This window comes from Amphibalanus amphitrite, unplaced genomic scaffold, assembly GCF_019059575.1.
Source record: "Amphibalanus amphitrite isolate SeventyFive unplaced genomic scaffold, NRLGWU_Aamphi_draft 000696F_arrow, whole genome shotgun sequence".
Taxonomy (NCBI): domain Eukaryota; kingdom Metazoa; phylum Arthropoda; class Thecostraca; order Balanomorpha; family Balanidae; genus Amphibalanus; species Amphibalanus amphitrite.
Genome location: NW_024882190.1, coordinates 165,090 through 191,379, shown reverse-complemented (window position 1 = coordinate 191,379; position 26,290 = coordinate 165,090). Strand labels below are relative to the sequence as shown.

General features: G+C 47.5%; 3 protein-coding genes across 8 annotated transcripts; 1 reads left to right on the top strand and 2 right to left on the bottom strand.

The window, feature by feature from the left end:
• Positions 1-652: 652 nt before the first annotated feature.
• LOC122364768 (zygotic DNA replication licensing factor mcm6-like) lies at positions 653-14,293 on the bottom strand. Its single transcript, XM_043335484.1, has 15 exons — positions 13,978-14,293; positions 13,544-13,690; positions 11,249-11,513; positions 7,696-7,844; positions 7,183-7,328; positions 6,480-6,755; positions 6,159-6,283; positions 5,740-5,973; positions 5,256-5,423; positions 4,826-4,963; positions 4,316-4,468; positions 3,856-4,030; positions 3,220-3,372; positions 2,634-2,779; positions 653-1,488 (listed from the first exon to the last, which is right to left on the bottom strand). The coding sequence occupies exons 1-15, from the start codon at positions 14,067-14,069 to the stop codon at positions 1,384-1,386; spliced, it is 2,472 nt and encodes an 823-aa protein (XP_043191419.1). The 5' UTR covers positions 14,070-14,293; the 3' UTR covers positions 653-1,383.
• An 806-nt stretch (positions 14,294-15,099) lies between these two features.
• Positions 15,100-21,752, top strand: LOC122364766 (protein pygopus-like). 6 transcript variants are annotated; one of them, XR_006253629.1, is made up of 6 exons: positions 15,118-15,189; positions 18,088-18,291; positions 18,883-19,433; positions 19,850-19,995; positions 20,976-21,319; positions 21,359-21,752. XR_006253629.1 is itself a non-coding variant. In XM_043335483.1 (5 exons), the coding sequence occupies exons 2-5, from the start codon at positions 18,165-18,167 to the stop codon at positions 21,094-21,096; spliced, it is 945 nt and encodes a 314-aa protein (XP_043191418.1). In that variant the 5' UTR covers positions 15,100-15,167; positions 18,088-18,164; the 3' UTR covers positions 21,097-21,752. The 6 variants fall into 6 exon arrangements, 2 of the variants coding, with proteins under 2 accessions (XP_043191418.1, XP_043191417.1); XR_006253630.1 differs by having other exon boundaries at positions 15,128-15,167; XR_006253627.1 differs by lacking the exon at positions 15,118-15,189 and adding an exon at positions 16,926-17,020.
• A 1,448-nt stretch (positions 21,753-23,200) lies between these two features.
• LOC122364756 (protein artemis-like) lies at positions 23,201-26,273 on the bottom strand. Its single transcript, XM_043335452.1, has 2 exons — positions 26,186-26,273; positions 23,201-25,032 (listed from the first exon to the last, which is right to left on the bottom strand). The coding sequence occupies exon 2, from the start codon at positions 25,021-25,023 to the stop codon at positions 23,716-23,718; it is 1,308 nt and encodes a 435-aa protein (XP_043191387.1). The 5' UTR covers positions 25,024-25,032; positions 26,186-26,273; the 3' UTR covers positions 23,201-23,715.
• Positions 26,274-26,290: the final 17 nt, after the last annotated feature.

Below are 26,290 nucleotides of genomic sequence, written 5' to 3'. Positions count from 1 at the left end.
CGAACTGACCTTACGGTCTGTGCATGCCAATATGGTGACCGTCACTGAGCTTTAAAACTACGGGTCGACCTAAAGTTAAGAAATGTTTCCACCTAAAGTTGGATAAGGCAGCGATAAGTCTGCTAGAATCGCGTGCGACGAGTCAAATCGTGTCATTTTCGTTTTTATTTGCCCTGTATTGGCTATTTCAGAATGCAGTCCATGAATAGTTCAGTTGTTAGCAGAACAAAACATTTGTCGTTGATCGTTGAAGGTCACTGATGTCGAAAGAAATCACACGCGGCGAGTAAAATGGCGCAACTTTCTTTCCTGTCCATCCGGTAGTTGCTGAATTCTAGGATGGTTACAACTTTCTGTAAGAATCTTGGTTACAAGATGATGGCTGCAGGGAAAAACATTATGAAAACGACGAAGGGCACTCAAATCGGGACCCGCCATTCGAAAATATCCGTAAAATAAGTTGTCACTAAAATTGCCGTATACAATGTGCTCTATGTCAGATTTCCACAATCGTCCTATTTCAACTAGACAGCTGATCAATCAAGTTCGGGGAACAGGGAGCAGTATCTCAACCTAGCATGGGGCAGAGATGAAAAAAAAACTGTTGTTCAGACTCTGTCGTTGGCAAGCCGTTATGGGAAACAGACGAGCAAAAAACGACTGCATGTATTCAAATTCTTACAAAAGTGCCGGAATGTAGCTTGATACGGAAATACAAATGGAAGTCCCCATGTAGACGCGGCACGGTGTCCACTGCCACGAACACTATTTCAAACGCCGCAGCCGCCGCTCACGAGTGATTCATTCACCTTCTACAACCGGTGCATCACCGTTCTGCTGTTTGTACGTTCACAAGGCAGCGCAAAGGCACCCAATGGTTGGCAGCTGACCGCAGTAGCCAACTACACACGCGTAAATCGCTACATCGCCCCGCGGCACCGCCCACTAAAGGCCCGCTCAGACGACTCCTGGCACACGCTTAACAAGGTATCTTGTTAACATCACTTGCGGGACAGCCAATCGCTATTGACTGGCAGTCAAAGAGCAAAGCGGTGAGAATAACATCCACTCTGTCTCGAAGACTGGTAGCAGCGAACTAACAGCAGCAAAAGGCACCTTACCGCGGCTGGAAGGCCGCGAAGAACTCTTCACAAAGAGATCTTCACTTTTCATTGGCAATTCGAAGGTGAGATTATCAGGCCCACAATCCCACTTGTGCAGAATATTCTCGATAGGACTGCGAGTAAATGGGAGTCACATCAGGTTTGTAGATCATCGATCGGACTCGTGCCCGGGTCCAGGTCAGCACACAGCGTGACTGCGGCCGAGCAGAGACTCGGGTAACCGTCAGCCACTCACGCAGCACGCGGACGGCGCGCCGGGCTACTCGTCGACCACGTAGTTGGGATGCACCACCAGCAGAGGGTTGTCCTCGTCGTGACCGGCGCCCTTCAGGCCCGTGTGGGTGAGCGGGATCACGATCTGGTCCTGCGGATCGGGAAACACAGACGGCGTCAGCACAGAAGGGATACGTGATGCCGGACATACTGCTTGGGACGCTGATGTTCGTAAGGCATCTGTATGCCCAATCAATGAGTTGTGAAATAAAAACTAAGGCTGATACGATTAGATAGTGATTGCTTATTAACTGTAACCACTTCGATAGGTATGGTGACAGAGGAACATCACTTTAACCGGATTCATGTTGTAATTAAATCCGATGTAATAACTGTTGTATTATCAGCTCAAAAGCAAATAAAACCAGTATAACGCCTTTTGGGGCGACTAACGGAGCGAGCGAGAGGGTGGGCCTTGCACGTGCGAAATTGCGAGGGGGTACCTCCAACTGACTTGTGCACGGCACCCTACTAACTGGTCTCTAGCGATGTGCCAAATTTGGGCACAATCGGCCCAGCCGTTCTCGAGATCTGGAAGCGGCACCCTGCACGTGCGCACGTGCAAGATGGGTCCCAACTGACTTGTGCACGGCACCCTACTAACCGGTCCCTAACCGTGTACCAAATTTGAGCGCAATCGGTCCAGCCGTTCCCGAGATCTGGAAACGACCCCTGCACGTGCGCACGTGCAGCAGCACCCCAACTCTGGCACATGTATATGCAGTGCCTAGTGGGCGCCTACCTACATGACAACTTTCAGCGCAATCGGCCAAGTAGTTACCGAGATATTGCAACAATTACAAAACTGACACCTCTTCGTTTTGCACGTGGCACGTGCATAAGGGGTCACCCACATGCAACGGGAATAGTCCAATACTTGGTAGAAGGAATGAAGCTACCCTACAAAAATTACCGCGTGTAAATCGGTCAAGTGGTTGCTGAGATATAAGCCTCGCAAAAGCGTGACCACGGCCGGCCGCTCATACTCAGAAATTTCCGTTAATCTAAGGAAAGACTACGCTCGCTTCGCTCGCTCCGTAAAAAAATCCCGTAATTTCTCTATCCTCTCAGAAATGAGAAAGATTTTCACACAGTGATTACACAAAAATCGATGTCGTGACGTTGATGGGCGATTTTACAAAAAAGCTAGCCAGTACAAAACAAAGGCCCTGACTTCCAAGGAAACAAATCATCAGCCTGATACGGACGCAGACTCCCAGCGCTCACTCTCCTCACCTTGTAGATGAGCCGGTCCAGAACCTTCTCTACGAGCTCCTTCATCTCGAGGAGCTGCGCCTCCGTCTCCAGTTCCGCCTCCTTCTGAAGCAGGTACCAGTCGACGACGTCGCTGCGGCGCACACCGACGTCCTCGCCGGAAACCTCTGCAAACGGGGCGGATCGCGGTATCAGTCACATTTGGTCAGTTATGTCCCAATGGTACCATAACATTAAAACAAAAATAAAATTATGGAAAATGCATGAAAAATCTAAAAAAAAAACACCAAGGTTGCTATTTCTTCGGGGGGGGGGGGGGGGGGGGGGGGGGCCGGTCCCGTGTACGAAAAGTGGTCCGCATGGTTTGCTTTTGTTTATGTAGTGTCCGGCCGGGCCGGACACTACATAAACAAAAGCAAACCATGCGGACCACTTTTCGTACACGGCTACAACGTACAAAATTTATCCCCTCTTTTTTAACACATAGAATATGCATAAATGACAATGATAAAGTTGAAAAAAAGCTGAGTGGCAAGTGCCCCTCGCCGGGCCAGAGTGAATAATTCACTGAAAGCATTGAAAGATCACCACAAAGGAAGAACCGTACCTTCGAATTCTGCCTCTTTCTTGCGCATGAAGTACACGATGAGATTTGACATGGTTTTGTACTCATCGTAGGTGAGCCGCAGTTTCTTCTTCTGTTCGGTGGGCCGGATATTTTCCTGGTCGTTCTGCGGGTCGCTGGATGGAGACGAGTGACCTGTGAGAGGAGAGATACGCCGTCATTTGACCTGACCGGTGAACTTCAACTCGAAATGCGTAATGTGTCTTTTGAAAATTCCGAAATCGGGTGTCTCCACCGGCGATTGCCATCTGTCGCCTGGTTGAATGATTCCAAGCCCTTTATGTAACACCAGGACCCTCAGCCAGGCAGGGGTAGCCGAGCGGTCACAGCGGTACTGAGAAGACTTGGGATAGGAATAGCGAGGCAAAGGGTGAAGACTAGGGTAATGAGTTAGGCGAGAAAACAACAAAATCAAACGAAGTCACGCAGGCCGCGCAGTCATATTTCTCTACCACGCCCTTATCCCACCCGATGCCGCTTATGTTTGTCAATTCAGGTTTTCAGGTGCACGGACAGTAGTCAGGTCGTCCACGCCTCTTGGATTCCGCCTCTGTCCTACTCAGCTCGTATTTCTGACAGCTCTGAAGTGCAGAGGGATACATCTGCATCTGTCCTTACCGTTTCCGTTGACGGTCGGCTGCTCGTCGGCGACGGGAGCCGCCTCTGCCCCATCCGGTTGCTCCGCCATCTCTTCATCCTCATCCTCCTCGTCGAGGTGCACGTCCGGCTGCTCCACGCGGATGATGGACTTGTTCAACAGCCGGTACGCCTCCTTCACGTGCTTCGGCTGAACCTGAGGGCAACAAAACAGCAACGGTCAGGCACCTACAAAGGAAAGCTGCATACCAAAAATAAATAAATAAATAAATAAATAAATAAATAAATAAATAAATAAATAAATAAATAAATAAATAAACAAATAAACAAATAAATAAACGCATGCGTCAAGTGAAATATCTCAACTAGACCAGAAAAAGACAAGATCTTCATCTTGGCTACTCTAGCTTGAAAGATGTATGCCAGTGTTAACTACGTGCAGTAGTCAGCTCACAGTACACCGTTTTCCCTGCATATTTACCATGTCTGAGCAGTGGAGCCTGGCCATGGCCTCGCTGAGTCGGATCATGGACTCGAGCTGTCGTACGGTGATGCGCCAGGCAGAGCGGGCGGAGCCGGAGGCGTCCCTCTGCCGTAGGTGCTGGTAGTTCTCCACCAGAAACTCGCAGGCCTCCTGTCGGCGAAATGGAGAACAGCGTTACAATCTGGCATCACATAGCGCTGTGATGTGAAGGGACGGGTGCAAACTGCAAACGACCGAGACAACTAGAGCCGCGACAGAATTATCAATTGAGTGAAACGATATCGGTAAATATCTATGAGTTAAACCTTTTCCGCACCATCTTGCGATTTTTCGACCAGATTATGTCGCAGCCAGAATCGCCGCAGAAGCGATTCATCAGGGCTTTAGGACGGCGCGTGACCAATGACCATTCAATAGGCGGTATGAGCCCAGAAACTTGATTATCAAAACAAACATAACATAACAGTACCTGGCAGTTTGCTGGCAGCCGGAGTGGCGGCTGATTACCTTGGTGAGTTTGGGCTTGAAGGTGCGGGCGAACGTGATGTAGCGGGCCACCTCCTGTCTCGAGTAGACCCTCTCGATCGACTCCACGTTGCGACTGTGCAGGTCGACGATCCGCCGCGCGATCGCGTAGTCCGTCACCTGTAACCGAGATCAATCATCAGCTTCCAACGGCTCAGGTATAATCATTCCGAATTTGCACGCCAAAATGCCAAATAACCCACTGCACGGCTCATCAAATAAACAAATATAAATACCTAATTACCACACATTATGCATGTGCATAATGTGCAATTATGCATGTGCATAATGTGCACGTGTATGTACATAATGACGTTGACGTCATAATACAAGCTTCCACTACTCAAACCATTGAAAACAAACTATCGAACTAATTAAAAAACATTACAAACTGAGGGGCTGAGACACCCACCTCGTTGCATTCGTCCACCAGGATGAAGAACAGGTCGAACCGAGACATGATGGGCGGCGAGAGGGTGATGTTCTGACGCAGCGACTTGGTGCGGTCGTAGCGGCCACCGATCGGGTTGGCCGCAGCCAGGATGGAGGTGCGTGCGTTCAGGGTGGCCTTCACTCCCGCCTGAGGAGGCACGAACTCGGGCGGTCAGCATACTACATAAATTCAGTAACCAGAACGTCCGCTTGTCTATAGGGAATACATAAATACAGCCGGGCGTTTGAGATGTAATATCTGGGCAGAAAGAGAACAGCACTCTTTCCAAAGCTCTGTGCACAGGTAGGTAGGCATGGGTGAACATGAAACTAAATGTGTCACTGATTAGCGGTGACAACTGACATGACTGCGTTCAGCTGTCACATTAACATCATTCCTAGACACCCCAAACTCGACTACCATTTCCTGCCAACAGAGCCCGGAGCCGCTACACCTGACGGACCTTTGTGATGGAGATGGTCTGCTGTTCCATGGCCTCGTGGATGGCCACCTGGTCCTTGACGTCCATCTTGTCGAACTCGTCGATACAGCAGACGCCGTTGTCGGCCAGCATCAGCGCGCCGGCCTCGATGACAAACTCGTGTGACTCCTCGTCCTTAACCACGGCGGCAGTTAGACCAGCCGCCGAGGACGCCTTGCCGGACGTGTACACAGCTCGCGCAGAGAAATCAGTCACCTGCAGAATAGAGAGGGTCGTTTCCAGAGTCAAATAAACACAAAATAATGAAATTGACATGGTTTCAGAGGGAGCTGACTATGATTTAATGATTCAATAAACAAGAATAAGGGTGACACAGGTGGTATTTCGAAGTCAGGTGTTTCGACAATTGTTACATGGACGTGCAATTTAGTAGCACGCACCTGTTTGAGGAACTGAGACTTGGCCGTGCTGGGGTCTCCCACTATGCAGATGTTGATGTCTCCACGGAGCGTGGTGTGATCGCCAGTCGCCTTTCCAACGCCGCCGAACAGCATCAGTAGGATACCTGGAAACGGATATCGCGGTGTTAGTCAACATTTGCCGGATGATAGCTTTGTTTGTTTGGTTATCGGGGCTACATTAGAGCGCGTCGAATGCACTAGTCATTTTGCTAAATAACAGTAAGATATCCCTTACAACAGCACAATTAGGCTGGTAGTTGCTGTTAGTAAAAAGATCTAAAAAAAAATGGCATTACCCACCGCGTTTGATCTCGTCGTTGCCGTGGATGGTGGGGAAGAGGCTGGAGGTGATGTTCTGGTAGAGGTTGCGGTCGCGGCTCATCTCGTACACCCGGCTCCACTCCGCCTCGGTCATCTGGTGTTTGATGGCGTCGGCGGTCAGCTGATCGGCCTTCAGCTCGCCGCCGGAGCCGCTGCCGGACGCCGGCTGTACCGTGCACGCCAGGAAGGCGGTACGGTAGTTGAGCTCGCGCACACCGAGCGCCTTCAGGCCGCGCACACCCTCCGACTCGTCCGCTGCGGAGCGGAGAGGGGGCGAGCGAGTCAGTCAGGGATTATCCGCTATGTAAACACGTGGGCATGGCTGATATAACTGATCGTCGAGAACTAATCGTTCCTGAAATATACGCTGGAAATAGTATTATTTTGTTGTTGTGTTTGTGGAAGCTCGAAAAAAGGCTAACTTATTTTAATATCATCATCTCTAAGGACTGATCTAATGGCATACAATAAACTTACAAGCTGTAATTAGACTAGATCGCTGTCAAAATTCAACCACTAGTCAAGGCCATGACCCGAGGACAATCCGTTTGTTGCGAAAATGACTCCGTTTTTTCTACGTCAAAAACGCATAACCGAGTACCTATTCCACACGTTCTCTCGCAGATACCACGGAATCAATGACTGACTCCGATAATCTCGTGAGGCGTGACGCAGCACTGACCTCTGACTTTGGCGGAGGTCTCGGCACGGGCGCCCGGTGTGGCCAGGGAGGCCACGTCCGGCACCACGATCAGGGTGCCGATCAGGTCACAGCGGTCACCAGCCTGAGCCGACTCCACCGCCTCGGCACGCACGATGACGTCAACGCTGCCGGCGACAGAGAGGAGCGACGGTAGGTACTCAACTAATGTCTAACAATGGTCGAACGAGCATTCATTCATTCCTCTGGGTATGTAGGTGTTTTGGGTCATATAGGCTAAATGTTGGACGTCAATAAAGCAGTGTCCAGCCCTACCAGACACACGTTTTTATAATTGCTTGCTATTTCCAGCCAGTGATAAATTTAGCTTTATCATTTGCGCATTTGCAACCATAAATTTACAAGCTCAAAATCAGAACATGGTCTGGACTCTGGATTGTCACGTCAAATGAGAACCATTCTTAAAACCATCTTGTGAATGGATTCCCCGACGAGTCAATGAGCCCGGTCACCTGGGCTGCCGTCGAGCCTCACCTCCTGGGTATGGAGCCGCGCGGCAGCTCGGCCTGAGTCTCCTGAATTCGCAGCTTCTGGTAGTCGACGAACCGCGACTTCTCCAAGTCCAGCGAAAAGCGCGTCCGGTTGTTGCACTCGGGATTACGGCACATCGTAGGACACGAAAACTGACGACACAAAATTAGTGATTCAGGATCAAAACATAACAAACGCAAATCTCTTTTCCGTCAACCTAGCATCTGCCGTTGCAGATTGGCGATACGAAACAAAATGAAGTCGTGTTTTGACCATGCTCTTGCTTTGCCGCAGTAACCAATTGTGTTTTAATGCATCATATCCCCCCTCCCGGAACGTGCTGACACCTTCACATGAACAACGCGCGAAGAGCCTGGCATCATCAGCGATAAGTAAAGCATACCATATCCCTACTGCCTGATATTGAGAACCTCCCGGGAATAGGAACAATAACCCGGTTTACATAGCATATTTGACGAGGCTCTAGCTCGTTAATTTGGCGATAATTTCGATGCAGTGGTCTTCAAATATTTAGAGGGGATCATTTTGTAAATTGTTCAGCACCATTGGCATCTTTTGCAACATCACGGACGGAGATATAAGCTTGCAACAAACCCTATGTAAACCCGTCTAATGTTAAAGGGACACTCCCACCTTAACATTAGTTTTGAGTTGAGATAGCCAAATTGGTGGCCATGGCCTGCAAATACCGGTTTGGGCACTCACAACATCGACAAATGCTTTAATTCGGAGATATGGAATTTCAAACTTGCAGTTTTCGGATTCTAAGGGGCTAGTGCATTGGTATGCCCCCTTAGAATTTGTGACGTCAGCGGAAATCTAACGATTTTTAAATCTTTTACTAAAACGTTTGGTAGCACGCGGTGGTATATGCTGCTTTGCGCGCAACAAATGCCGCACTTTCAAATAAAGTCGCTAGGAACAGCGGAGATCCCAAAAAGTAAACAAAAGTAAAAGTCTAATATCTTGAAAACCGGTGAATATTTTTCGATGAAATTTGGTAGATATTCGTTTTCGCTCTTTCTGAACCGAGCGACATCACTTTCGTGCCAATCCATTAACTTTTTTGAAGGTGGGAGGGTCCCTTTAACCCGCGCCGGGCCGGTGCTCTGAGATTCCGCGCCGGGCCGCTGGGAGGTGTCTGAACACCCCCACCCCCCTTCTAACTCGGCTCCTGGGCCACGTAGCGACACGCGGTAAGCGGCAATCGAAAGAACGTCAAAAATAAGGACGAAAACACTTCGGTCATTTTTTGGGTCAGGTCAAAGGTCAGGTCACCAGAGGTCACCAAAGGTAAAATGTTGACTATTTCAACATTTTGGAAACTGCCAACGGCTATCTCGGGAACCAATAGAGCTACAGCGCCGCAAAAAAGCGCATTCGATAGCCCTTTTACAGACCTTTCTGACTAATGTTCTCAGATTTGACCTCAGGTCAACGGTTTAACCTCCAGAGGGCAAAAACTCCAAAAATAGCCGTTTTTACGAAAAACGTTTTTTCGGCAATAACTTTTGACTCGAAAGAGCTATGACATCACTTTTGCCAGCATCGTGTTCCTCTCGTCGAGACGCGTCAAATGAACTGTAACACTATGCAACAAAAAATGAAACATTTTCTGTTCCTGGAAAGCGACCGAATTTTTCTTATTCATTGGGTCCTATTATAACCGAAATGGGCATTAGTTTTGATCTGAAAATGTTTTTCCGGTTTTCAGAGACGATTTTCGATTTTTGGCCCCGAAAATCGGTTTTTGGCCCACCGTGTCCGATGTAATTGAGTAATCGACTCGTGGTAACTTTCATCGCCTTTCCTATGCCACAAGCTTTCGAATGATATCTGGTTTTGCATATTTGCGTGCAAAAATAACGGCATAAATCTATGTTAAAGTAAGAAAATGTTGAAATTTTGTAAAAATTTGACTTTTTCGATTTCATTTCAAAATAGAGGAAAAACTAAAGGCCCTATCCAAATTCTGAGCCCAGTTCCTTGAAGAGTATTCCATTTCCGTTCGGAAGGTACCTTTTTAGTGCATTTTATCGGATTCCTGTGGCGTCCAGATTGAGTTAACCTAAACACATATCCTATGTCATATCACATAGCATTAACCTGATAACGTATGTTAACGCCATAGGATCAACGAGGGGTCAACTGAGGTCATGTTGTTGACCCCTTGTGACCTCGGGTCACACGCAGGAACTTACTTTTGAGCAGTCCTCCTGTCGCTCAGAATCTTGATCTGTACCTCCATTTGCTAGAATGATTCTTCATGCACTGAACACATATTGTCATGGAAATGGCTGGGGGCCCGTTTTTCAAGTGACTCAATCTGGACGTCACAGTAAACCGATAAAATGCACTAAAATAGTACCTTCCGAACGGAAATTGAATGCTCTTCAAGGAACTGGGCTCAGAATTTGGATAGGGCCTTTAGTTTTTTCTCTATTTTGAAATGAAATCGAAAAAAATGTCAAATTTTTACAAAGTTTCAATATTTTCTTACTTTAACATAGATTTATGACGTTATTTTTACACGCAAATATGCAAAACCGGATATCATTCGAAAGCTTGTGGCATAGGAAGGGCGATGAAAGTTACCGCGAGTCGATTACTCAATTACACCGGACACAGTGGGCCAAAAACCGAATTTCGGGGCCAAAAATCGAAAATCGTCTCTGAAAACCGGAAAAACATTTTCAGATCAAAACAAATGCCCATTTCGGTTATAATGGGACCCAATGAGTCCAAAAAAATCGGTCGTTACTCAGGAACAAAATGACTGTTGCATAGTGTAATTTGACCTTCAAAGGTCAACTTGAAAATTTGACCTCAGGTCAAGGTCATGACCTGACCGGAAAAGGTCATGTTGCATATCAGTCGATCCGCAACGTCGAGCCGAACACATCTAATGCGTTTTCAGCGCTCTAGCACGCCTCTATCAGAAGTTATCATCGAAAAACTGTTAGATTCTGTTCGTGACCTGAGATGACCTCGGGGACATAACGAGGGGTCACAGTTGCCATTTTCTGGTTCAGTGTGTCTATTTTACCTACATCTCGATGTTTGAGAGTGTCTAGAATAACGTTTGTGCAAAACAGACGCTTTTCAATTTTCTCCCATTGACTTATAATGGAGAGGCCGCAAAATTGACCTGACCTTAGGTCACCGATATCAAAATTCCGAGATAAACATTTTATAGATAGTGTTGCTCTTATCAATCGCTGAAAGTTTCAAGGCAATCGTTCAGTCGGTGTAGCTATGACGAGCATTCTTATTTTTTCTGAGGTGAGGTCACTTGGCGTGACCTGGTGACCTGACCTAAGGTGACCTGGGTCTGAAATTTTCACAACTTGTGCGGAAAAGATGCACGAACAGGTGTGCCAAAAACCGCAAGGGGGGGTGTTCAAACACCCCCCCCCCCCCGGCCCGGCGCGGGTTAACACTGTGCGAAAGTGCCGCTTCATGGCATCAGAAAAAAAAAAACAGCCAACAAATATCGATGCATGTCACCAAAGTACGACAGATCAATCCGCCTCACCTTGAACTGCTGTTCCACATCGGTAATGACGGTCTGACACTCGAGGCAGGTGAAGGTGCCCGTCACCAGCTCCGGGTGCACCGGGTGACTGCGCACCACCTGGCCCGTGATGCGCAGCAGCTGACCCACGCGGTCGGTGGTCAGCTGACGCACGCGCACCGCGCTGGGGTACTCCACCAGCGAGACGTAGTACTCCTTCTCCACAGAGACGCCGCCACGGTCTTTTGCGAAGATGCGCACAGCTCGGCACAGGAAAGGGTGAACACTGAAAAGGAATGTGAAACACTAAAACCATGAGAACGAACAGCTGGGCCTCGTTTCATAAAGCCAGTCCGTAACTTACGGCGGTTTTTGGTCTTGTATTGCAAAAGCATGTGAAGCGTTAAATTTATTTCCCCTTCTCCCTTCTGTTCTCGCTTGCAAGATAAATAAATATAACAATTCAAACTAACGTCATCGCTTCACATGCACTTGCAATACAAGACCAAAAACCGCCGTAAGTTACCGACTCGCTTTATGAAACGATGCCCTGGTTTCATTGTTCACGGTTCATTGTTTCACGGTTCCATGACACAAGTAAAGCCGATCTTGCAAAATGGATTTGCTCCATCATAAAATATAGGCAGCGTTTAAAAATGTAAATATAGGATAAGGTGCTAGCTAAAACCATGCTAAAACCAAATATGTGCTGGTTTTTTGCATAAGGTGAATAGTATCCGAGAAGAACGCAAGTGAAATTTCTCTAAATCAATTTAGACGTGTGATGGAAACGTAGTGATTATCCAGGGTATGTGATTATCTGCACAGCCAATGGGCTTTTCAAACTCACACAAGTGCTGCTGTTGGGTCATTGTCACAGATTCATCCACGGCCGATTCTCTTATTCTACGGGGGGGGGGGGGGGGGGGGGGATACTGTATGCGATACTGGTTGTGGCTGGCTACATATTAAGAAAAAGAAAATAGTCGCACCACTCTAACAGCTGATTTTTCTGCAACAATGGGCCAAACACTTCAATGAGCTATAATGATGTTGAGTGGTCTGAAACGGATCCAGACAATCTGACAGGGGCAGTATTTCAGTCGAGAGACATAAGAGAATCCCGCCACCAGATGCTGGCAGAGCAAGTTTGGTCGACCTGAAGACCAGGTCGACGGTGTCGACCTGAAGACCTAACATGAAGAGGAAGACCTTACAATCGAGCATATTCGGTTGACCTCAGACCTAAAATCGGGTACCAACCGCTACGTCTGTAACGGCGCACATTCTCGTCTTCCCGCGATGCTCTAGCTCAATTGGAGGCGAAACGGCTAGGGGGGGGGGGGTCATACCCGCCTCCCCCTTGGCTAGGGCTTATGTAGAAAACCGTTAGTTCCGGGAGAATCCTCGCACTCACATGGGGGGGGGGGGCGGTAGGAACCTCTCGGATTTTCGTGAATAAATCGCGTAAAAAACGGCTGATCGCCATGAAACTTTCAGCACCATCCAGTTGAGCAACTGTACACCTACACTGAAAATTCAATGACCCAAGTGAACTTTGGGTTGTAGAGCTGTTTCTCTCGACCATGTCAGGACGTCGGAATCACGATTCAGCGAATGTTGGTGCACATTATCTGCATGTTTTGTCTTTTTGTGGTTGTATAATTCCACCATAATTCCACCATGTGATAATATGATGTTTGTCTGATGGATTATGGTGGGCAGGTCAAGGCCATTTACCTAGGTAGATGACCTTGATTCAGTTTTTTTGTGTTTTTAGTTTCTAGGCTAGCTTTTGGAGCTGATTTTGAATTAAGCACACTCTCAAACATATAAAACAGTTTAAGTGCCTTCATAACATGCAACAAAGCTGACATTGGTGGTTGACAGTCGACACCTATAAGTAGCCGGCCAGACACCTACTATTTGACCTGACTTGACCTCAGTCACCCACCCCAAATGCATGAATACAGCATCTCTGATTAAAACTAACATGAAATTTGTAATCAGGGCAAAAACCATAAGCAGTTCTTACATTCATACAGCAGGTCCAGATTTTCCATACTTTTGGGTCATTGACCTGACCTGGAATGTCAGCCAATGACCTAGGACCTTAAAATTTGGTATCATCAGTTTGTTTTTGTCACAGGCAATAGGCTCATTTTTCCACAAAGCTCTAGCTCAATTAGGGGCAGAACGGCAGGGGGTCCAACTTATACATCCCTAATTAGCAGCTGGGAAAACACCAATACGAGACAAGGTCACATCAACCAATTTCAAAATGTTGTTATTCATTTGACATCTTTTAAAACTTACCGATAAAACTCCTCTTGGATAGTGGTTGCCAGGCTCTGATTGAAGCGTTGAATATCCTCAAAGCTAACTTGGAGTGTATTACGTTCAGGTTTCACCAATTCCTTTGCAGCCTCCAGGTACTTGATCTCGCCGCTATGGTCCTTCCATCTGCACGCATAGATTGAGATTATAACCAACGTACCTACCTACTTTATATGTTTGAAGATGTTATTGTTTAGCTAGGACATAGTCTAAGTTATCATTATCAGCATACCTACCTACTTATTGATATGCACTGTGGTTATACGTACCTACCAAAATTACCTCACAGTGCTTCAATTGTAACATGGTAACATCACCTATCAATGAAAGTGACAGATGGGCATTATTTTGTATGGCAAATGCATGGTAAAAGCAGGCAAAAGAATATAAAATGCATATGAGCAGGTACTTACTCTTCGAGGAAATCTTGAAAAAGTTTTTGGCACCTGTCCCCGACTTCATCTTTCACTTGGCTTTGACCGACAAAGTTGTCCGCGACATCCATAACTCTTATAGAAAAAAGACACGATCAGACGTGGCTCACCAAAGGAAATATCCAAAATAACAAAAAAAAACACGAAAAATAGGGCTAATTACCCCAAATGCGCACCAGAGTATAAAATCTTTTGTTGTTGACCGACACGACGAGCGCGTGTAGATCTGGCAGCGCGCGAATTTGGCGGGAAGCGGGAATACTTTAGGCGGAAACAAGGCGGGAGTTTGATTTCTAAAATCTAGTAGACTGCATGGTTATCAAAATATATTTCATTTTTGATATTTTGTGTGCTAACATTTCATGATTCTGATGAAAAAAAATATATTTACAAAATTTTCAAATGAATGCACGAAGTAAGCCTTAAATATAGGATAACACAAACAACCAGGTGACATTTTCTGGCAGTATTTCTAGTTTAAATAAAATGATACTATCTTACTACCATATTTGCCGAAGCCACACCAACCCTATTCCACTGCTTTCCTTGCAGCCGTCCCATAAATCAGCTATGTAAACATTTGAGGGAGTCAATTACTGAAAAAATTTGGCATCTGAATAAGCAATAATTTTTTATGAAATAATCTCAAATAACCCCATAAAACTCAAAACATCAAGGTTTTCACCTAATGCAGTTATTTAATTACCATGAGCAACTACACAACCGATTAAACACCACTAGTAGAATCGTCGAATGCGAAATTTCGCCCATCAATGAAATGGTAACCTAGTATAAACGCAGGATGGGCGCTGACAAGTTGCGACTGATTTAAGAATCGTCTGATGGCGATTTCGCCTCGATCGGCTCTAAGTGTAAAGTGGTTGTCCGTTGCAGTACAACTCTGTTCAACTCACCTGTTTGGATTCCCTACTTACCGAGCGCAGTTGACTTGCAGTTGCATTGGACAAAAACATAATAATGTAATATAAGAGTGGACATCAGTGCTATTTAAAACCAAATATGCAATGTATCTTTTTGGTGCGCTTGCGTTGTTTGCAGGTTTTATCGGGGATATCAAAAAAACAATTTATTTTAGTGAGCCTTGGTCAGCTGATTTTGTTTACTGACCGTCGTCCACCGACAGTGCTTGGGCGGCGGTGATTTGGGAGGTTGTGATGTTTATTTTTGCTTGTGAGTATGTGTAGGTTTGTGCATTTTAAGTATTAGGAATTACCAAGAGATGACATGGTATTTAATAAAGTAGTAGTGCGCTGAAGTTGAATTGAAACGCCTATGTCTTGCCTGTCTCTCCGCGCCGCAAATGTCACACCAGTATCATAATGGGAATGTCGGCTCTCATTTAAAGGGACCCTCCCACCTTAACATTAGTTTTGAGTTGAGATAGCCAAGTTTGCGGCCAGGCTCAGAAACCACCATTTATCTTGGTCGCAACCCCCGCAGCTTTATGGTGTTCAAGAAATTTCTTCCCTTTACTTGCAGGGTGGGACCAGCGTGGTCCCTATCTCTTAACCATTACGGGAATCTGATAACGTCATCAGGCTTTCGAACGTCCGTTAAATGTTTGACTAAAACGTTTTGTAGCACGCGGTGGTATATGCTGCTTTGCGCGCAACAAATGCCGCACTTTCAAATAAAGTCGCTAGGAACAGCGGAGATCCCAAAAAGTAAACAAAAGTAAAAGTCTAATATCTTGAAAACCGGTGAATATTTTTCGATTAAATTTGGTAGATATTCGTTTTTGCTCTTTCTGAACCGAGCAACATCACTTTCATGCCAATTCATTAACTTTTTTGAAGGTGGGAGGGTCCCTTTAAACTCATTTACATGCAAAGCTTGATTAACCCACGATTAAACCTTACATAATGCAGCCTTACACCTACATCATACGGCATACCCCCTTCAAACGTTTTTAGTGGGTACCTTGAGGTTAACACTAGGTACCTACTATGGACGTCAAACCCCTTGAGACCCCACTTTTTTGCGATAATTTTTTAATGCGTCAACTCTCGTTGACAATATTCTGGCAATGTGTGTTTCAGAACCTGCCGAAACTTTTATTACTAAGGTATTTTGACGCCAAACGATTATGAAAGGTACTTCTCATTCACTCGTTATGTTAAATTTCACGGAACAAATCTGCTGTTTGGGTAGAGGCTACGCGCTCATGGGGCGGAGCCACGTAATGACGTCAGCGTGAAGCTCCGCCCTACCCCTCCGGCGCTCCTTGCCCGGCGACCGGTCACTCGCGTCTCTCGCTCCATTCAGGCTTGATGGTGGGCGGTAGCTGGTAGCGGTAGCGGGCGCTGGTAGATGGCATTTAGAGCAGATGGCGCTGGTGGCGGGGCTCGAGTGTGGCCGAGCGCAAGCCTCTGCCCGGGCCTGAATTGACCTTAGCATTACGAGTGAATGAGAAGTACCTTCCATAATCGTTTGGCGTCAAAATACCTTAGTAATAAAAGTTTCGGCAGGTTCTGAAACATACATTGCCAGAATATTGTCAGCGAAAGTTGACGCATTTAAAAATTATCGCAAAAAAGTGGGGTCTCAAGGGGTTTGACGTTCATAGTAGGTGTTACTTCAACTTCATACTTGTTCTAAGTAAGTAACACCGATACTGACTACCCATTCTCTAGTCTACCCCCACGGCCACGCCTGCTGCAGCTGCACACACCGCTCACATGTCACTCAGCAGTTTGTGGTGCCCATGAGCAGCCCTCCAGTTGATCTGTCTGACCAAGCACGGGACATGTCCACAAACATGTTTTATTGATTTGCTTGGTACTGGAGTTCTCTCTAGTGCTTGTTGGGCCAGTTTTTGTAGCTGTTGCATGATAACAATTTAGTGACACAGCTTTAGTGACAGTGATATCCACAGTCCACTGTCCAGGCACTATTTTGGTATTTCTTGGCATCTATGTAGTCAAAGTCATGTGTTTTGTGGTTGTTTAATGAAATGCCAAGATATTCCAGAAATGATCTTCCCTATACATGAAAGCTGGTAGTATGCTGTGCGATATTGAAATGATGATAAAAAGAGTACTTGGGAAACAAGAGCTATATTCTCCTAGTTCTTCTCCGGAGTGATAATCAAAGCAGCTTAGGCAGTCACCCAAGGTTATTAATGTGCAAGCGATTGGGTTCATTTCATTCACTGCACAATATGTGCACACCATTGTAGATAAAGTCATCTCCTTTGCTAATTATTTACTCTTGCTTCATTTCTAATTGGTTCCAATTTCCAAGTCATTCTGTTTCATTCATTTTCCATTTTTATCTTGGTACGTGAAGTGAACTTAATGTGCACCTAAACTAAACTGCCAGAATCCTCATCATAAAAATCCTCAACATGCTGTTAACTGCAATTAGACAGTGTCAAGGTTGAGGTGCCACACAGTCCACTCCAGGTGCCTTTGTCCCAGCTTGTAAGGCATGGCAAACCGGCCAAGAGCTTGTGGGTGTGGAGGCACTCAGCCAACTTTCAGTGTGGTCCCGTGTTACAGTGGTTTCATGCAGATTTTGCAAGCAACGGTGTGGTCACTAGCATGGTGCTGTAGAGAACTGCTGTGTAGTTGCCTTATTGTCCAAGTAAATGATGTGTGGGAGACAGAACGAGTTTGTCCAATGAGTAATGGAGATGGACCTTATATTGTGGTTTTCACATCAAGTGTTCATATGCACATTTTGTGGTAAAAAAATATAGGTCTTGTTTGGTTCAGACTCCTGCAGATATCCAGTTCCAGTTAGTGTGGGCTGGTGCACATTTTTCACCCTAGCTAGTGCAACTTGTTAACTCTGTTCACACTTTGCTGTGTGGCCTTGGTCACAGATTACCAAATGTATAATGTCTAAGTCTAAAAGCAGCTGCATTCTCTTCGATTCCATAATGCCAATTACCAACAAAGCAATATAAGTGTGACATCATACGCTGATTATGCAAAGCATGAGACTTGAAAATGATACATCTCAGATGTGACTGGTAAGAGTTGGGTTCTACCTGGCAGGCTGTTCTTTGTCAGGGTATATTGAGTGGTTCTTTGTATCTGACATTCTTGCATCTCTGTTTCACAGGACCTCAGGGCTTAATTCAAACTCTGTGCTGCTAAGCCTTTAACTACTTGCTTATTGTTGTGACTCACTGGCCGAAAATGGGTCGCAATACTCCAGAGTCCCCGGGCAATGCCAAAAAGCGGCGTCGCACATCTACCACAGCAGCAGCCACATCGATGCCCCAGTCTTCTCCAGTGCCAGATCTGGTACCACCGCCGCTTTCATGTGAGTATCCTTGACCAGGATGAGACCTATTAATTTGAGTTGACAGGTGTGCCAGCCAAAGTGTGATAATGTGAACACGAATGCATATTCCCATGAAAGTCTTTCCATTTGAAGTTTTGTGTGCTGATGAGATGCTTTTGGCCGGGGATATCTGGGAACATATTGTTGCATGAAATTTGAGTGATACCTAGTTTTGTTTGTATGAATAGCAATCATTGTTGAGAAATTCGACTTTTTATGTTTAAAATCAAATACAAAAGAAACATGAAATGTGTTGACACCAGGATAGCAGGAATTGCAATGAGTATTTCAGAATTACAAAAGCATCCAAATCATGTTATGTTCATTGACAATCAAAACTTTTCTCCAGCTGTATATTTTTTTCGGGAGGATAACGTTGTCATCCCCGCTCTTACTTAGATGATTCAAAATGATTCAATTCATATAAATAACGTGCCTAGCTAGGTGGCAATGTGTTGTCTGTCAATAACACCCACAAAAGTGTTTATTGATGCTTTTGCTGATCATTGCTCAGACAAAGGGTGTTTTAAATTGTGAAATCTAAACTGAACTACTTTGTTTCTGTTTCAGGCTATGGCGACACCGTGTTCGCGAGCAATCCGTTCGACGATGCTACGTCCAACTCTGCGCCGATGCAGATGCCCAACATGGGTCACATGGGCCACATGGGCATGATGCCTCGCGGTATGCCGTCAGGAATGCAGGGCACCATGGGCCCCGGTCCTGGCGGCCCCATGGGTCCCGGCGGCCCGGTGGGGCATGGTGGCCCGATGGGGCCGGGCGGTCCGATGGGACCGATGGGACCGAACTCGATGAACGGACCGATGGGCCATGGCATGGGACCGGGACCCAACATGGTCCCGGGTATGCCTGGCGGGAACGGCATGGGGCCCGGCATGGGGCCCGTCGGAAACGGCATGCCGCCAATGGTGCCGCGGATGTCGGCGCCCAACAGCATGCCGGGCAATCAGAACATGATGAACTCAATGCCGAACAACATGAACCCGATGACTTCGATGGGCGGCGGCATGCACGACATGAACATGGGCGGCATGGGGCCGGGGATGCCGCCTGGTTCCGGCCCCGGCCCCGGCGGCATGCCTCCGAACTCGTCCAGAAAGGTGAGTCAGCTCACACTAAGCCGTTATGTCTGCAATATTATGCATAGCTATTAGCTGCACTTTGCCGGCATGATTGGCTCGTTTCTGGATGACCGATGCTTATCCTCTGTTGTTTGTTTTTCTTATGTTTGATGCCTCATTGCCATATCAGTCTCTACAGCACTTATGTTCAGACTTTGAAGCTCGTTTACTGTGTAGTAAATATATCACGAAACTAATATCGATAATTGGTCCTAATGTCGACCAGCAATGGCTATTCATGGTTAGCTTTTAGGACGTTTTATTGTTGATGGCTGGGTAGCAACTCTGCGAATTGAAATTGATATCAATAATAGTTAGGTAGAGTAGGTCTGGACAGAAACGTATCGGACGCGGCCGCTGACTGTCGAGCTGACCGTTCCCTGTTCCGTCTCCAGGTGTACCCGGCCGACCAACCGATGGTGTTCAACCCACAAAACCCCAACGCGCCACCCATCTACCCCTGTGGCATGTGTCACAAAGAGGTACACGAAAACGACCAAGCGATCCTCTGTGAATCCGGCTGCAACTTCTGGTTTCACAGGTAAGACATATCGGGGATGACAGCTGAGCTCAGGTCCGAACAGGAGGGTCATGAAGGGATGCTCAAAGAGACAATATGCGGGCTTGATCGATTGTCTACAGCTGTTGTCACACCTTACCTTCTCCTGTGCGAATTATTTTTATCGTTTTGTCTTTTCGTGCGTTAAGATAAAAGGTCCATCTTCTCTCACCCTGTGCGGGTGCTGGCATCTGTGTACAGGACGTAGGCCACGTCTTTTACCTTAATTCTCGCGAAACCAGCGAATTAACGGTTAGGCATTCCAAATATCAATACGTGACTGCCTAGTGCCTACAGTATCATATTTTTGAGTAGTTAAAGCGACTTCCTTGCATTTCATTAGCTTCCATTGACTGATTATTTGGGAGGTATAGAAAGACTTGGCGTCTGACCCTTGTTGGTATCACCTTGAAATGCCGCAAGCATTCATTGCATAGGAACAATCACCGGAAATAATCGCAAAAGGAAACTGAATTCAACCGCAGGTGTGAAGCTGTGACATGAATTTCCCTTTATACTCGACGTCCGCTGTCCTGACCTAGGGGCATGGCAAAATCCCTTGGCTGTCCAAATGTTTGAAAAATGAATGGCATTATGGCATTATGAATGGCATTATGTGACTGAACCGGGGACGTTTCTCGTAGTTGGCATGTAGGTAGGCACCCACTAGGCAATGCATATCCATGTGCCACAGTTGGGATGCTGCTGCACGTGCGCACATGCAGGGGTCGATTCCAGATCTCGAGAACGGCTGAGCCGATTGCGCTGAAATACGGTACACGGTTAAGGACCGTTTTTAGTCTCGTTTTTAGTCTTCGTCGGAAAATTAACGTTCGGTGGCTTAACACATTTAATTACGTTTAGCGTGGTGCACGTCAATATGCTACAGCACTACGAGCGTGGCGTCTCGTGTTCACATTTTCAGCAACAGCTAATGTAACGTTACTCTTGTCATTTTCCAGGATGTGCACGGGTTTGATCGAGCAGGCGTACCACCTTTTGATCGCGGAAGTTTATGCTGAATGGGTATGCGATCGCTGCCTGAGCAGCAAAAACATCCCGCTCATAAAGTTTAAGCCATGAGACTCGCAGCGTCGAGACGGCTAGAATCACAAACGGTGAGGGTCGCAGTTATAGCCGGCAACAGTGACAATCGGTGAAAGTGACATTTGTGACCGTGACAATCGCCGAGAGCGGCATTTGCCGAAAGTGACAGTTCGCGAAAGTGGTTGGAGGTGACAGTGACAATCGCTGAAAGCGGCATTTGGCGACCGTGACCATCGGTGAGAGTGGCATTCGGCGATCGCGTCAATCGGTGAGCGGTGGCAGGCGACAGTGACGGTTCGTAAGAGTGGCATTCGGTGACCGTGAGATTTGCGAGAGTGGCTCAAGGTGGCAGTTAGAGTTGGCGATGGTGGCATGATGCGACCGTGGCAGCCGATGGGAACAGCAGCGTACGACACATGCTGTCAACGGCAGTGTCATGCGGCAAAGGTGGCGAGTTGTTGGCAGCCGACGGCAGAGTTGGTAGCAGCCGAGGAAGTTTGAATCAGGCGCCGGCTGTTGGTGAACAGGCCTGACGGGAACGCCGAGAGCGGCGTATTTTGAGCTGTTTTTCCTGTGCTGTTGTGACACTGATCATCAGTGTATTCGTGGCAGTGTACCACGCTGCTGGCGTACCAAACGACAACATTGTGCATTGTTTTTTAATACAGATTTACGAGAGAAGGAGCACCGAATATAGCTGTTGTGGTTAGACTCGAGAAGGGACGGCAGAAGCGGAACGAGGATGGGGCGCGATCAGTAAGGAACGGGAGACGGAATGTGAGGGATCGGGTCGGGAGGGAAGATGGGATACGGTAAAGGACAATGGATGGAAAAGGGCGGGGTATGTCGAGTGGGGAGATGGGATACGGTAGAAGATGAGAGGCCGAACGGGGCTGGGTACGGAGGGGAAGTGGAACTCGGTGCAAGCTGGTTGGTGGGACAGGGCACAGTCGGGAAGGAAAATTAAAATAAGTCCGAGCCAGGACGGCAATTGACTAGGGCTTAGTTCTTGCTGGAAAGTCTTTCCTTAGTGGTTATTTGCTAGTCTTGAACCTATACCTAACATGACATAGGCTGATGTTTGATGAAAAAAATGCTGTCAATAATCGACAGGGTGCTTTCCCGATTGAAATTCGAAAATCGCATTGCGTCGTGTCTTCCGAGACAGTGAACCCACTCCACATGGAAATCGATTGGATATTTTCTTGGTAACGGCCTTCCAATGGCAGAGTAAACTGCAATGCATTCTGCACGCGTGCGCTTCTGAGCAGATGTCGTCGTTTCCATTGATGTGCCTAATTTACCGCATTTCGCTGTAAATAAGGGGCAAAAAATAAGAGCAAATGCATTCACCTTACAATGCCTTACACCATCATTGTGTTTTGTCAATGATAAAGGAAAAAACCACGCTATGCTACACTGATGGCGCATATAACTGGAGGATGGGACACAACATCGAAGTAGTGAGGAATAGTACACCGGTAGATACCACCTACGCGTCCAACAGTTGCACACGAACGCTATAGTTGTACAACGCGATGTGGAGCGCGACCCGATCTTGTGTCACCGAATGGTGACAAAGGTAACACCGAATGGTGACAACGGTGACATGTGACAACTAGTTACACTCTAAATATCCGCTGGAAACTTTATTTTAAACATTACGTAGGTACATGCATACACATTTATGGAAACCTTTCATAGCGAGGTTATTAGAAATACAGTGAGATGCTAAACAGGGGCCCTGTTCATGAACCCCGGCGGTCGCTGCGGCCGCTGCGGCCAGCCGGGTTGTTACGTCACGAAAAGGGGCGGGGCTCATGTAGTATGACGAATGTATGACGTCACCTTGCTGCGGCCGCTGCGATCTCTGCGGCCGCCATCCAGCGACCGCCGAGCCGCAAGAAAGTGATTGCACTGAACTTGGCGCACTGAAGTCAAAGTGTAGGCTGTGTTGCCATGGAGACGATGTTGTAAACAAATTCATTCCGTCCGGTGTTGCATGCCATGATACCTAAAAATTAGATAAATGCTTTAATATGAGATTTAATTTTAGACTTAAGTTATTTGTGCTACCATTCAATGAAAAGAATGCCAAATCATTTATGTGACCACTTACAAAAATACAGAAACACCAGACGGCCTTGAGAAACGCCCTTTTCATAACAGGAATGGAATACACAGATAAAAGAAGCGCGTGGAAACTATTGATTAGTAATCGTCTCAAGCGCGCAATTATCGGAAACTATTTCGGCAGCAGACGTGTTCATGGAACGCTGATTGCGGCCGAGTGAGTGATGACGTTTCAAAAATGGGCGGAGCTTAGAGCCTGCGGCCGGCCGCAGCGGCCGCAGGGTTCATGAACAGGGCCAGGATGTCGATATTTTCTTGCATTCGGCGTCTCAAAACATAAGGCACGAGTATTTGACGATTGCCCGCCCCAGGACGACACAATAACGGCATTTCACAAGAACATCACAGCCAATGTACAATAACAAATGAATCACAAACTTAAATGATGAGAATGATGAAATTGAAATTTGAATTTACGGGCGCCCGGAGAATCACAAACTCTGCCCATTGTTAAAAACTGGGACCAGGCTCCACTCCACCGCCGTCGCCCATATCACATTGGCGTCCGTTCAACAGCCGTCGTCAGTCGCTATCAAACGGGGACTTCCAGGCAGGGCGGGTGTCTGCGGCGTCGGCCCGCTCCTCCTGAGCCCCGACCGCGGGCTGGGGCGACCTCTGGTGACCCTGACGCCGTGCAGGGGACTCTACCTTTGGGCGGATGCGTTTGATTTCTTTGGGAGGTTGTCTCCGGCCGGTGTGCTGGCGGTGCGGCTGCAGGACTTCGCTCGGTCTCCGCTCCCAGTGAGTAGCCCGCGCTGTCGGCAATCGGCCACTCTGCAGCTCGAGCCGCGGCTCGCTGGCGCCACCCAGCAGTGCCACCACGCTCTCTAGAGAGCTGTTCGGCGGCACCACGCACGGCACCACACGGGATGGTCGCAAGTATGACACCATCTCTCGTACTTGGCCGAGTGACGCGTGAAACGAATACAGCACGCGGTACCGCTCGCCGCCCAGATGATGCTCCAGGCAGTCCACAGCTTGGTTCATGAAGAAGAACATGGTAGAGAGGGTGATTGAGCGGAGAGGTCCTCCGCTACCGTCGCGCAGGCAGGCCGAGCCCGGCCGGCAGGAGTGCAGTCGCGTCTCTGAGGCACATGATGTTACGCAGCGCGCGATGTCTGGCAGCCGCTCATAGAGTTGAATTTTCTCTGCATCTACGTGCACACGCATGCCAGTGGCCTCATGTAGTCGACGGAAGATGTGTTCGTACCCATAGCGCGCCTTACAGTCGAGGTTGACGCGATGGTCTGGTGCGCGGTCCAGCCACTCTGTGACCAGCCGCAGCACCGACTCAGCGCTGCGACTGCGGGTCGGCAGTTCGCGGCGCTGCGGCACGCAGAACGTCGTGTCCACGTACAGCGCCTGGATGGGCTTGGGGTGTCCGTCGGCGTCGTGCAGCGCCTTCATGTCTGCCAGCTGGTGGTTGTCCAGCCGGAAGTCGCCCGTGTAGAGGACAGTGCCGCCGGCGCCGCCCTCCAGCAGGAACATGACCGAACCGGGACAGTGGGCGGCCGGCAGTGCGGTCACCACCAGCCGGTCGGTCAGCTGGCGCGGCACGCCCACCTCCAGCGGACACAGGTGCGGCGCCAGGGCGGCGTAGCGCGGCCAGCTGGTCAGCAGCGCGGCCGACTGGCGCGACAGCAGCAGCCGCGGCTGAGGCTGGCTCTGCAGCACCGACCGCAGTTCGGCCGAGTCCAGACCGCGCATGTGGTCGCTGTGCAGATGACTCAGCAGGAAGTAGCTGGCATTCAGACAGCGGCCGTCGAACCTGTCCACTGCCACCTCCGGGTAGCCAGTCAACAGGCCGCCGAAACACTCCCGCTCTGGCATTGTTGCTACCTGTCACAACCAAAACAAACGAGTAAAGTCAGGACGGCACGCTTCAACAGTCATCCATAGCCTCGTGGGTCTCATCACTTCACGTGTACGCATTTATGTGTTTTGTGTGACATTATTGAATTGACATAGAATATAGATGCCTTATAAATGCCTGTCACGGGGGTCTAAAGTTACAATATCCATCAATTTATCTATTTATCAGGCATGTAAGCCTGGATTCAACAATAAAACTGATAATGACTAAAATCTGAATGATGTGATTAATGATAGAAACCAAAAGCATCTCAGACTAATGCCATTCATCGTGACATGGATACTGGCGGGTCCAGAAATATGGTAATGGGTGTAGGGAGTACACTGTGCAGTAAAACCCAAGAAGAAAAAGGGCTTCCCAGTTTCGAAATACTTTAAAAATTTCACTTCCTGAAAAGTTATGCAACTCTGCACAGTTTAAAAGAAACTGTTCAGTATTCTTGTATGCATACATGGAATTGGAAATGGCAAAAGTCTGTCAGTTTTAGTTTCCAGGGGAGGAGCAAATAAATGCCTCTAATGCCCCCTTGGAGATGAAGTGGTTAGTGCATTTATCATTATCACCCTTGGATGAGTGAGCCAGACCAGATCTAATGTTCCCTTGGAAATGTAAAAATTTCATCAATTTTAGTTTCTGTGGGAGAAGTAAATAAATACCTCTTATGCTTCCTTGGATCATTCAGTGCAATGTGCATGGAAATGACAAAATGTTGCCAATTTTACTTTCTCTGGGAAAGCAAATAAATGCCCCTAATGCCCACCATGGATCAGCCAGTGGCAACTCAAATTGTCCATTAACAGCCACTGTATGAGCAGTTTGATAAAGAATGTCAAATGATCCATGATGTGTCACATTGTCAACAGTCACTCTTCCCTGGCCCAGTTCCCCTGGTAGCTATTCCAAAAGTTAGGTAACTCCTTAGGTACCTTTCTTGAAATGGCAACAGTGGGCAGCATTCAGCAGAGGCTGGGCCTGAGTCTGACCGTTTTGCTGGAGGGCCGTTTCAGTCTCAAGGATAAACCACTTTTCCGGATCTGCAACTTTTTGTTAATTCCAAAGTGTGCACACTGCACAATCCCAACGTAAACGCACGAAGAAAAAAAGCAGAGACCTACCTACCTGCCTATAGCAATAGCGGCTTGAATATTATCTATGACCGTGGCTTGAATCCAAGAATCCAAATAAAACAATAAAACAATTCAAATCTGGCTAGCCAGCCAAAAA